A 13340-nucleotide genomic window follows, 5' to 3' on the forward strand; every position below is an offset into this window, starting at 1 on the left:
TGCATATTCATACATGTCTCATTTATTTGTTTTTCTTGAACTTACATAAAATTGCTGATTCTTTGGTAGCCCCATCTTAGAATCCTTGTAACCGATCTCAGATAGAGAATGATCCAACTGTGTAGAGACTAGACAATGTTCTTCAATTCACTAGCTGCATCAGAAACCTTTGCATGCGGCTGCCATTGCTTTTATTTGTCATAAGCCGATCCAAGTGAACTTGAATCAGGATAGTATTCTTATATTGATCTTTCGGCAAATTTACGAGGACGAAGTTCCAAAGAGAAGCATCCATTCTCAGCAGCTCTTTCATGTATTTCCGCTTCTTGCAGTAGTCCCAGCAAGTCACCCTGGAACACTTATCAATAGTCTCCGTCGCTTGATTCATTTGGTCCAACAACCTTTGAAGTTCATCAGTTTGCAAGCCATCCCACTAATTTTAGGATATGCTCCTCATTCTTGTTCAATAACTCTCACCAATTGTTCCATTGAAGTTCTTAAATCTATCTGTAAATCCATTGCTTCTGCCATTATTGAACTGATATTTTTGAACTTTTTTTTTCAAAAAATAACGACTCTCTTCTATATTAAATTCATGATTTCACTTTAGATACAACATCATCAACTATATAATCGATGGGCACATAAACTACTCCAACATGAAACAATATATAATAGAAGAAATCTTACCTTTCAAACCATCGTTGAGATGCTGAAATGTCCAAGTTGGTTTAACTAATCATATGTTCGAACAACTGCACCTGCATAGTATGTGCGTTGTTAATGGTTTGAGTTGGTTTAATTATTCATATGTTCGAACAACTGTACCTACATGGTATGTGCATTGTTAATGGTTTAAGAAAATTGTGAGTAGATATTATATTATAATTACACTAGACTATTTAAAGAATATAAACTCTAGTTGAAACTAATTAAATTTATTTTATGAAAATATATTAATTATAGCATAAATAAAAAAATAATAACAATAGTAATATATTTATAATATAAATTACAAAATATAATAAACTCCGATTGCTATATTTTATCTATTTTATTTATTCATTCAACAAATCACACTATATTTTAAATAGAATTAAATAAAATTCAACTCATAAATTTTAACAATTTTTTTATTTAAAATCCATGTTATGGATCTGCAGTTCTCATTTTTCAAGGAACTCTGTACCAGTTATGATGATCAACTTGGGGAATTGATTATCGGGAATATTTTCAGCGGAACTGAACATGGGTGATGAATAAGCTCATGGGATCTGAAGTTCGAGCATGAAGTACGCCGGTTCTGCATGCATGGACATACGTGGCAATTTGCGTGATCTTATTGCATTATATATAAGATAAAGTTTGTGTTCTTGTTTGCAGTACACATCTCCACCGAGTCTCCTGTTGTTCTAATCTTTAGGGCAACAAAAAGAGTGGGAAAGGTTGAAGATGAAAAGAATGGAACAGCCCATGTTCCTGCAATTTTTACTTGGAATATTGGCTTGCTTTAGTATCTTATGTGCCAATGCAGAAGATCCATATCTATACTATACTTGGTTTGTCACGTATGGGACTCGAGCTCCTCTTGGTGTTTACCAACGGGTTTCTATATTCGACCAATGAACACCAGTTTCTTCTTTAGTTCATTGAAGAACAACGTTGAAATACATGTTTTCTTTTTTACAATTTTGCAGGTTATTCTTATTAACAATCAATTTCCAGGACCTCCAATCGAAGGTGTCACTAACGACAACATTATTGTCAATGTCATCAATCAATTAGATGAACCCTTCCTCATTACATGGTTAGTCTGCTAATTTCTCAGCTTGTTTGCTTAATGCCATTGTTAAAATCGTGATGAGTCTTAAACTTGCTCTCCATTTAAGAAATATAAATGTCAATTAAAACATGTCTTGGCTCTGCAAAAAGTTGTTTTAGGGAAAACATCAGTTGATAATGGCTTCTCAACTATAATCGTATGAATAAAAATATATATATATTTTAAAATATATAAAAAGTCGGTCCCTAAAAAGAGTTTAAACTTAGAATGAAGGGAAAAAAAAAGGAGTGGAGTGCATATGTGACAAGTGGGGAGTACCTTTCTTTGATTTTTGTTGTTGGAAATTAGGCATGGATTTAAACAAAGGAAGACTTCATGGCAAGATGGTGTGCTTGGGACAAATTGTCCAATCCCTCCCAACTCAAACTGGACATACAAATTCTAGCTCAAGGATCAAATTGGAACCTACATGTACTACCCTTCAACGTCAATGCATAGAGCTATTGGTGGTTTTGGGGCTCTTAATATTAATCAAAGATTTGTCATTTCGATCCCCTACCCTGCATTTTCCGGAGATTTCACTTTGCTTGTTGGTGATTGGTACAAGGCTGGTGACAAGGTATATATATATATATATATATATATATATATATATATATATATATATATATATATATATATATATATATATATATATATATATATGTACACCTTTTTTTCTATCATTTGCTCTGTTGTATAACCATATACACCCTTTTATGGGGCCACAACCGGGTAGGCACGCCAAGGCCAACCATGTATAGGGCCTAGTGGCAGGGTAGAATAAACTTATTCTCTTTTCAAGCATTTCAATGTTTTAGGTAGGGAGTGGGGGTATGACTTATTGTCCCCTGTTCAAGCATTTCAACGTCTATAGGTAGCATTTCTGTTATTTTGTTTTCGCATATATGTAGGGGGTGGACAACCGACAGAGTTTGGGCTGATCTACAGGTAAAGGTACGTGTTTTGTGAACACCATCGAGGGCCGCCCCTACGGCCTAATCGATGGTGTGGGTGAGTCTTTTGTAACCCGCTGTTTCTTTTACTAATAAAACATTTTTCTCTTGGAGAAGTCCGGGGGTTGAGGTGTGCATCCGCTATGCTCCACGGGCTCGGATTATTGGTCGAAGGACCATGTGCCTATAAAGATCTAATGCGATGTTTGTTTATGTTTGATCAGATCTACGAGATTAAGGCTGACTTGGTTGGGAAGCGTCCCTTTCGAGTGCCGTACGGATTAGCAACCGAACCAACTAGGCTAAGTCCGTGACACTTGGTATCAGAGCACAGAGGTGCGTGTTCGTTTACTAAAAGCACAGAGGTGCTCATTTTGTTGAGTAAAGCATGATAGTGCTTGTTACCTGCTTGTTGCACAGCTGTGCACAAGTGCTAAACCTAGCACGGAGGTACTTGGCCGCAGATCGCAGCACGGAGGTGCTCGGTCATTTGTAAAAGCACGGAGGTGCTTGATTTTAGATTGTAGCACTGATGTGCTCAATCATTCTAATGCACAGAGGTGCCAGATTTAGACTGAAGCACAGAGGTGCTCAGTCATTTTTGGCTGCACAGAGGTGTCAGTCCTCGATTGAAGCACAGAGGTGCTCAATCGTCTTAGCTACACAGAGGTGTCAGCTCCCGGATGAAGCACAGAGGTGCTCAGTCGTTTTTTTAACTGCACAGAGGTGTCAGTTCTCGATTGAAGCACAGAGGTGCTCAATCACTTTTGGCTACACAGAGGTGTCAGCTCTCGGTTGAAGCACGAATGTGCTCAATCGTTAATTCTAGCACAGAGGTACTATGGATTCAGCACAGCGGTGCTCTTTTCCTTCCTAATTTAGGCATGATTGTGTTTATTTGTGTTGCAGGCATAGAGGTGTCAGCGAGTTACAGAGAATGGTTCGCACACGAAATGGTGGAGCAACAAGCTCTCACATAGGTGTAGAGCAGGAAGTTACTGAGCTGGTTGTACCGAGAATGGTTCACACACGAAATGGCGGATCGACAAGCTCTCACAGAGGTGTAGAGCAGGAAACTACCGAGCCGATTGTGCAAGAGACTGATTCGGTTGATCGACGGAAGATAGAAGAGATCGAATCTGCGCTAGCGGCCCTTAGAGCTCATATGATATCTGGTGATCGTATGAGGAGAGTCGAGGAGACCCAAGAGGATTTGCTCGAGACAGTGACTGATTTGGGCAACGAGGCAAGAGATGCCATAGGCGTCATACAACTTGGGAATGATGAGCTGAAGGCTCAAGTCAGTGTGCTTTAGGCAGCGGTAGCTAGTTTGACCGCAAACCCTATTAAAAGAGTGGGCGTACGAGCCAAGATCCCTAATCCTCAACGCTTTAATAGAGCGAGGGATGCTAAAGAGCTTGAGAATTTCTTTTTTGACATAGAGCAGTATTTTCGAGCTATGCGCACGGAGTCTGAGGAAGATAAGGTGGCAATGGCTTCGATGTATCTAGGTGGTGACGCTAAGTTATGGTGGCGATCCAAGTTCAAAGATGGAGTGTGCTCCATTACGACTTGGGATGCATTAAAGAAGGAGTTGAAGACCTCCTTCCTCCCCGAGAATATAGATTACAATGCTCGTAAGAAGTTAAGGGAATTGTCCCATACAGGGACTATACGGGAGTATGTGAGAGAGTTCTCAACTTTGATGTTGGATATAAAGGATATGTCGGAAAGAGATAAGTTATTTCATTTCCTTGAAGGGCTCAAACCATGGGCTAGACTCGAGCTGCAGAGACAGAAGGTACAAGATTTAACAGTAGCAATAGATGCTGCTGAGTGCCTTAATGATTACAACGATCATCCTGGAAAGTGCAAGACGCCTTCTACGAATGGAGCTAACAACCAATAGGTCAGTGGAAACAAGTCGGCTCGAGGGGAGAAGACATCGAGTTGGGGAGCGAATAGAAGATTCTCTGGAAGGGACCTAGCTCAAAATAAAGTCCCTACTAGTCCTGGATCGAGCAATGTGGGGAATAAACCCTCATTGAGGTGTTTTCTTTGCAACAAACCTCATCAGGTTGCAGAGTGTCCACAAAGAAGTGCTTTTAATGCCATGGTGGCAATAACAAATGATAGAGAACGAGTGAACGCTCGCACGAGAGATACCGAGCATGAGCCAGCAAGAATAGGCTCTATCCGATTTATAACTGAATTACAGTCTCAGTTGTATAACTTGAGGAAAGAGCCGGATAAGGGATTGATGTATGTGGACATCTCAATAAATGGGAAAACCTCTAAGGCTCTAGTCGACTCGAGAGCCACAGATATATTTATCTCTCCAGAGGAAGCTAAGAGATGTGAGTTGATTGTTACCAAGGAGGTCTGACAAATAAAAGCAGTTAACTCCGCGGCTTCAACGATATGTGGAGGTGTAAAGAGGGTCAGTATCAAACTTGGGTCTTGGGAAGGAAGTATAGATTTCACTGTTTCCCATATGGATGATTTTGACGTGGTCTTTGGGCTCGATTTTATGATGGAAGCCCAAGTGATTCCTGTCCCAACATCAAGTTATTTAATGTTCATAGGGGAAAAACCATGTGTGGTACCAGCTACGATTCTCCCTCGTCCTGGGAAGAAGATATTGTCCGCGATCCAATTTAAGAAAAGGGTGAAAAAGGGGGAGACTTCCTTCTTAGTCTTTCCAATTTCCAAAGAGAATGCCAATCCTAGAACGGTGCCCAAGAGTATTCAAGATATGTTGAGAGACTTTGAGGATGTAATGCATATGAATTATAGAAAGAGTTACCTCTTAGACGGTCGGTGGACCATGAGATTGAGTTAACTCCAGGAGTAAAACCCCCTGCGAAGTGCCCGTATCGGATGAGTCCTCCAGAGTTGACAGAGTTGAGGAAACAATTGGATGAGTTGCTCCAAGCTGGATTTATGCAACCCTCGAAGTCACCTTTTGGGGCGCCTGTGTTATTCCAGAAAAAACATGATGGGAGTTTGAGATTATGTGTAGATTATTGAGCATTGAACAAAGTGACTGTCAGGAATAAATACCCCATTTCGTTGATTGCAGATTTGTTCAACCAGCTGAGTAAGGCTAAGTATTTCACGAAGTTGGATCTCAGGTCGGGATACCATCAAGTGAGAGTGGCCGAAGGGGATGAGCCAAAAACGACATGTGTAACTCGGTATGGGGCATTTGAATTTTTGGTTATGCTTTTTGGACTAACCAATGCTCCCACTACTTTCTGTACTTTAATGAACCAGGTGTTTCATGACTATCTTGATAAATTTGTAGTCATCTACTTGGACGATATAATGATCTTTAGCACTTCTATGGAAGAGCACCAGGAGCACCTTCGATTGGTGCTGACGAGATTGCGGGAAAATCAGTTGTTCGTGAAGAAGGAGAAATATGCTTTCGCCCAAACACAAGTCCAGTTTTTGGGCCACATTATTGAGAAAGGGCGCATTCATATGGATAAGGAGAAGGTGAATGTTATACAGGAGTAGCTGACCCCACAAAATGTTAGTGAGCTAAGATCTTTCCTCGGTTTGGCTAATTATTATAGACGATTTGTGGAAAGCTATTCTCGTAGAGTAAAATTACTAACTGATTTGCTGAAGAAAGGTTGTGAGTGGGCTTGGTCCAAGGACTGTCAAGAGGCCTTTGATAATTTAAAGAATGTGATAAACAGTGAACCAGTGCTTACCTTACCGGACCTGGAAAAACCTCTAGAAGTAGAGACAGATGCATCCGACTATGCGATTGGAGGGGTACTCTTACAAGACAGACATCCCGTGGCGTTTGAGAGTAGGAAGCTGAATGAAACTGAAGCGAGGTATACGGCTCCCGAGAAAGAACTTCTAGCAGTAATTCATTGTTTGAGGATTTGGAGGCATTATTTGTTGGGTTCCAAATTTGTGGTAAAGACTGATAATACAACAGTTAGTCACTTCTTGACACAACCAAAGTTGACAGCAAAGCAAGCTAGATGGCAGGAGTTCCTGGCCGAGTTTGACTTTAGCTTTGAACATAAGGCGGGGAAAAAGAATCAGGTCGCTGATACATTAAGTCGCAGGGAAAATTTGGTAGCACTCCGATGAGTGGCTCATATATCTGCTAGTAGAGTGTCCAATGAAATTCGTCAGCTAATTGTGAACTTTTCCAAGAAAGATCCGCAAGTGATGGCCCCCATGGAGATGGTTAAAAAGGGTATTTCAAAATGTTTTGGATAGAAAGTGGATTATTGATGATAAAGGGGCCACGAATGTTTGTTCCTCGAGCTGGAAATCTACGTCAGAAGTTGTTGAAGGAATGTCATGATACCCCATGGGTCGGGCATCCCGGTTGGAGGCGTACTGTTGCTTTGTTGGGACAAGGGTATTATTGGCCTCAAATGCGCCAAGATGTGATGGACTGCACCAAGACATGTCTTATTTGTCAACAAGATAAGATAGATCGACAGAGGACTGCCGGGTTACTCGAGCCACTACCCGTGCCCGCCCGACCTAGGGAGAGTATCTCCTTGGATTTTATATCACGCTTGCCTCGAGTAGGAGATCTTGGATCAATTTTGGTGGTAGTGGACAGGTTCTCGAAGTACGCCACTTTTATACCAGCATCAAAGTATTGTTCGACGGAAGAGACTGCTAAGTTGGTGTTCAAACATGTGGTGAAATATTGGGGCATTCCTCAAAGCATAGTCAGTGACCGAGATGGAAGATTTATTGGGAAATTTTGGAAGGGATTATTCCAGTTAGTGGGGACACAACTCAACTTTTCGTCGAGTTATCACCCTCAAACAGATGGACAGACTGAGCGATTTAATGGACTCTTGGAGGAGTACCTGAGGCACTTTATTCATGCCAATCAGAAGAACTGGCCTCAATTATTGGATGTGGCGCAATTATGTTTTAATTCACAAAAGAGTTCATCTACTAATAAAATCCCTTTTGAACTGGTGACAGGTCAGCAACCAAGACTTCCTCATACTGTGGATGAGACCTCTCAAGGTAGATGCCCTCGCGCCTCAAATTTTGTGGGGGAGTGGAAGCAGAATATGGAGATTGCCAAGGCTTACTTGGAGAAAGCAGCGAAGCGTATGAAGAAATGTGCAGATCGTAACAGACGAGACCTACACTTTCAGGTTGGAGATTTGGTGCTAGTCAAGTTGATGCCAGAAAAACTTAGATTTTTGCGCCAGAGGGATCGTCGCTTGGTGCGTAAGTACGAGGGTCCAGTTTCAATAGTAGCAAAGGTGGGGAATGCTTCGTACAAAGTTGACCCTCCTACTTGGATGAGAGTTCACCCTGTCTTCCATGTGAGCAATTTGAAGTTGTTTCACACCGATCCCAATATCGATAATCAGAGTATGCCTGCCAGGTAGTCAATCGGCACACAACCACCCTCACAGCGTCATGTTGACGAGATTCTTGCAGGGAGAATTGTTAAGGTGGGTGGAAAGCAAAGACGGGAGTATCTAGTCAAGTGGGGAGGCTTTGATCAGGAAGAGAACACTTGGGAAAGAGAGTATGACCTCAGGGCATTCAAGCATAAGATTGAAGAGTTCCACGCCATGCAGTCGACGAGGACGTCGGCAAATTAGGTGGGGGAGATTGTCGTGGTCGTCCCTTTTATGGGGCCACAACCGGGTAGGCACGCCAAGGCCAACCATGTATAGGGCCTAGTGGCAGGGTAGAATAAACTTGTCCTCTTTTCAAGCATTTCAATGTTTTAGGTAGGGAGTAGGGGTATGACTTATTGTCCCCTGTTCGAGCATTTCAACGTCTATAGGTAGCATTTCTGTTATTTTTTTCGCATATATGTAGGGGGTGGACAACCGACAGAGTTTGGGCTGATCCACAGGTAAAGGTACGTGTTTTGTGAACACCATCGAGGGTCGCCCTTACGGCCTAATCGATGGTGTGGGTGAGTCTTTTGTAACCCGATGTTTCTTTTATTAATAAAACATTTTTCTCTTGGAGAAGTCCGGGGGTTGAGGTGTGCATCCGCTATGCCCCACGGGCTCGGATTATTGGTCGAAGGACCATGTGGTTATAAAGATCTAACGCGATGTTTGTTTATGTTTGATCAGATCTACGAGATTAAGGCTGACTTGGTTGGGAAGCGTCCCTTTCGAGTGCCGCACGGATTAGCAACCGAACCAACTAGGCTAAGTCCGTGACACTTGGGACCAATTGTCCAATCCCTCCCAACTCAAACTCGACATACAAATTCCACCTCAAGGATCAAATTGGAACCTACATGTACTACCCTTCAACGTCAATGCATAGAGTTATTGGTGGTTTTGGGGCTCTTAATATTAATCAAAGATCTGTCATTTCGATCCCCTACCCTGCATTTTCCGGAGATTTCACTTTACTTGTTAGTGATTGGTACAACGCTGGTGACAAGGTATATATATATATATATACACCCTTTTTTTCTATCATTTTCTCTGTTGTATAACCATATACATTTTTACAGGCCTTGAGGAAGAAGCTGAATTCAGGCTTGAATCTTCCTTTGCCTGATTGTCTTCTTATAAATGGTCTCCACAGATCTTCAGTTTTCACTGGTCAGAAAGGTAAATCATCATAATTAAGGCTTTCTTAATTAGGCTTTAAACAAGAAGATTTTTAATAGGACCATGGTGAGTTTTGCTTTGTTCCTGATTTATTACAAGGAAAACTTACAAGTTTAGGATTACAAATGTTGGAATATCAACATCGATTAACTTCAGGATCCAAGGTCATAAAATGATTCTAGTTGAAGGAAGTCATAGTTTGCAGGAGGCGTACGAGTCGCTCGATATTCATCCGGGTTAATCCGTAGCTGTTTTGGTTACCTTACGTGGTGCAATTAAGGACTATTACATTGTTTCTTCTACACGTTTCGCCAAGCCTATTCTCACCACCACCGGTATCCTTCGATATCAGGGTTCCAACACTCCGACCTCTTTGCCGTTGCCGATTGGCCCGACTTATCACGTTCACTGGTCCATGAAACAGGCCAGGACTATAAGGTAATCGAACTGACTTATTGCTGATCATCATGTATCCTACAATATGCTAACATTGGTTCTCTCATTTTGGTGCTCTAGATTGAACTTAACGGCCAATGCAGCTAGGCCCAATCCTCAAGGATCATTCCACTATGGTTCAATAAAGATTGTGAGGACACTTGTTTTGGCTAACGCACAAGCCAAGATAAATGGAAAGTTGCGTTACACTGTTAATGGAATCTCTTATGTGGATCCGACAACTCCATTGAAGCTTGCGGATTGGTTTAAACAGTCTTTAATTCTTTGGCGTTTGGAAATGGAACATGTGAATTTAACCAGAAAAACCATTGGCAGGTATATCCGAATTCACGGACGGCAGTTATGGTTTCATTGGACAACAAGGGAATGTGGAACTTGAGGTCTCAAATATGGTCGGACCGGTTCCTAGGCAAGCAAACTTACCTCAGAGTTTGGAACAACGAGAAAAGCTTTTTTACTGAGACCGACATTCCTCCAAACGCACTGCGTTGTGGCAAGGCCCTCCATTAATTGAACATTAATGTGGCATTGCTGTAATTTTTAAATTTTCATCCACTGTTAGTTTTATGATTCTTCCCCCTTCAATTTCAGTTACGAGGGTGTGACTGTTAGGATACAAAAAATGGGGTTTAGGGTTCAAAACAAGTTTTTATTGAACTCGTGCTTGCTAGATTTACATTTTTCCTTCTGGCATGGATGTGTTTACTGTATCCATATGATACTTGAAAAACGAGTTTGATTAGTCAGGGCAAGTGTAAGGGACGCAACCAAGATTTATATTAGAGGTTAAAATGGATTTTTAATAATATAAAAATATATTTAAATTATATAAAAATTTTAATTCTATCAATCCCTCGTCCATACATATCAAGGTTGCTTACGGAACTACGAAAACAAATCCGACCAAATCTCGAATTTGCTGAACGTTATCCTGTTTCAGTTGAGTTACACTACTATTCAGACCTAATTCTACGACACCTTAGAAGAAGTCAAATTTCACAGAGAAAAAGCAATCAATTAAGCAAATTTAATCCATCTTTCAATAACATTGGATGAAATCTTAAGAAAGAGAAAAGGTAAGGCATTGAAAATGGTGTTTTTTTCATTTTAAAAAAAAGACAGTGAAAAGGAATAAAAACTGCAGGCCAATCTCCAGAGAAACAGGCAATTAGGAGCAGACACCAACTCTTTAAACATAAGGCTGCAATGGAATCCTCCTTTCCACAGCGAGAATCAAATTGTTGCTTACGAAAACATCTCCCCGTGGCTGTTTTATCTAACTTATTTTCTTTTTAACCAAAAATACAGTTGTTCATTTAGAGAATCTTAAATCTCATATGCAACCCACCACTCAGTCTCTCTTACAGTTTATGAAAAATCATCAGAACAGAAAAAACCCTAACGGATTTTGATTTAACCGAGGCATTTGCCACGTTTATGATCGATTTCAACTAAATCACAGCTTTCATTGATGTCTTAACTCTAAAGTTGAAGTTAAACCCTTTTCATACCTGTAGTCAAAGGTCAAATTTTTTTTATCAACGTGGATCCACTGAAAATAAAACTACTGACATTTTTCCCATGGTTTTTACTTCGTCTCCATCCTTGGTACACTCTAATAAGTTAATCAAACACACCTCAAACCACGCTTCAAAGAGAAAATTAAAGGGGGGGAAAAAGAATTGAAAAACAACTACAGCCATATGTATTCATATATCAGAAGGCACTGCAACCACATTGGCATATTAAAAAGCTGAGATAAAATGAAAGAGAGAAAAAGGGTGTTACGGATATGCACCATTAGTTGTTGGGAGATCAGACCATGAATATGAGAATGCCGGATTCCAGTAACCCAGTTCTCCACCTGCAATCGGAGCCGGTTCGAGAATTGATGAAGAAGAAGAAGAAGAAGAACCCACATTGCTTAAAACTACAGCCGAGCTATCGGAGTAATAGTTCGATGATGATTTCAGCCTCTGATAGAGTTCTTGAATCCCTGTGTTTTGAACTTCACCTAGTATGAACGATCCATTGTTATTATAGTTATGTTGTTGCTGTTGAGCTTGGTGTTGATTGTTTCTCCACAAAGAGCTGCAAAGTCCGAGAGAAGGGACATGGGAAAGAGGATCCAAGCCTAGGGTTCGAGCATTTAACGCACCAGTGCTTCCAACTGCTGGCTCGCTCATGACATGGGATCCAAGCAAACTCATCTTTTCGTCCTTGATATTAGCAGACAAAGTGTTAGAGTTAGGGTTTTGGGTAGTTCTCAATAAGGCAAGAAGATGAGAACTCTGGGGTGAAGCCCAAAGGATTGGATTAGATTGAAGCTCATGGTCGAACCCATTTCCATGACCAGATCTTGCAATATCCGACACTAGTGTCTTCATCTTAGCAGCACTCGATTTTCCCAACGTTGTCGAAACAGTAGAAGCGTTCTTGTTCTTCCTACACCCACCTCCAATGGGAACGTTCCTGAGAGCACCTCCTTTGGTCCAATACCGACGACAAGTCTTGCAAAAGTGACGAGGCTGAGCGAGATTGTAGTTGTTGTAATAACAAAACTTGGTGTTGGACGAATCACATCTGGGACACCTCAAATTCTGGCACTGGTCCGACTTTACAGCTGAAGCGGCGGAGTTATTAGTCGAGGACGGTGAAGCCGTGGAAGAAGGAGAAGGCGATGGGGATGGAGAAAAAGTAAAGGCAGTAGTAGTAGTAGTAGTAGTTGTACCATTCAAAATGGATCCATTGATGGAGAATTTCCTCTCAGCAGTACCACCATCTCCAAAACTAAACCCAGAAGATCCTCCTAGGAGTTCTTGAATCATCTTTGTGTATAGATCTACAACAATCCAAAAAAGAAAAAGAAGAAACAGAAAAGCAAAGGAAGCAGGTAAGTGTTTTTTTTTCTGTTGAGTTTTTAGTGGCTTGAAAAAGAGATTAAAATAGGGTTTGTTGTCTTCAACTCATGCATGATCCATGACCATGAGGAGAGATTCGAAACATGACTTGCCTTTGTGATTCCACTTGAGCTGGCTTTGGCTTTTGGGTGCATCAGAATGACTTTGGGATGCTTTAATATTCTGTCAATGGTAAAGAGATAGAGAAGAGCTTATCATTATGGTGTATATCTATCATCAAAGAATACATAAAGCAAGTGAATTTTATTTCCTAGTCTACCCTTTCATTCTCATGTTATTCTTCATTTGTAATCGGATAATAATGAGTCGGGTTAGATTTTGGTTCATTCGAACTTAAATCGAAAACTAAATTATTTTATCCACACTTGTCTCGGTTCAAGTATAAGAGAGTTTCATTCAACACGAAATTTTATCAAATTTTCAAAGTAAAAAATTGATCCGACCCACATATAAATATGTCAGATGAGTTAATTTTCTCATCATAAATTCGAATATGACCTGATTCGATCTCATCTTTCATTTTGAATTTAAAGTTTCATAAATAAATAATATGATTGAATCAGGTTAAATCAAGAATAGTTAAATT

The 13340-nt window shown here is 40.6% G+C and overlaps 1 protein-coding gene and 1 pseudogene across 2 annotated transcripts; one reads left to right on the forward strand and one right to left on the reverse strand.

Annotated features, from left to right (window-relative positions):
* Window positions 1-1461: 1461 nt before the first annotated feature.
* On the forward strand, window positions 1462-10294 carry LOC120205494 (annotated as a pseudogene).
* Window positions 10295-11514: 1220 nt separating this feature from the next.
* LOC120205509 (dof zinc finger protein DOF3.4-like) lies at window positions 11515-12931 on the reverse strand. 2 transcript variants are annotated; one of them, XM_039205359.1, is made up of 2 exons: window positions 12565-12926; window positions 11515-12456 (listed from the first exon to the last, which is right to left on the reverse strand). In XM_039205359.1, exons 1-2 carry the CDS (start codon window positions 12659-12661, stop codon window positions 11618-11620), a joined length of 936 nt encoding a protein of 311 aa, XP_039061290.1. In that variant the 5' UTR covers window positions 12662-12926; the 3' UTR covers window positions 11515-11617. The 2 variants fall into 2 exon arrangements, with proteins under 2 accessions (XP_039061290.1, XP_039061289.1); XM_039205358.1 differs by having other exon boundaries at window positions 11515-12931.
* Between the last annotated feature and the right edge of the window lie 409 nt (window positions 12932-13340).

This window comes from Hibiscus syriacus, unplaced genomic scaffold, assembly GCF_006381635.1.
Source record: "Hibiscus syriacus cultivar Baekdansim isolate YM2019G1 unplaced genomic scaffold, ASM638163v2 tig00012493_pilon, whole genome shotgun sequence".
In the NCBI taxonomy this organism is placed as follows: domain Eukaryota; kingdom Viridiplantae; phylum Streptophyta; class Magnoliopsida; order Malvales; family Malvaceae; genus Hibiscus; species Hibiscus syriacus.

Excerpts from the sequence above, each read along its gene's own strand:
- LOC120205509 (XM_039205358.1), bottom strand. The coding sequence starts at position 12,661 with ATGATTCAAGAACTCCTAGGAGGATCTTCTGGGTTTAGTTTTGGAGAT.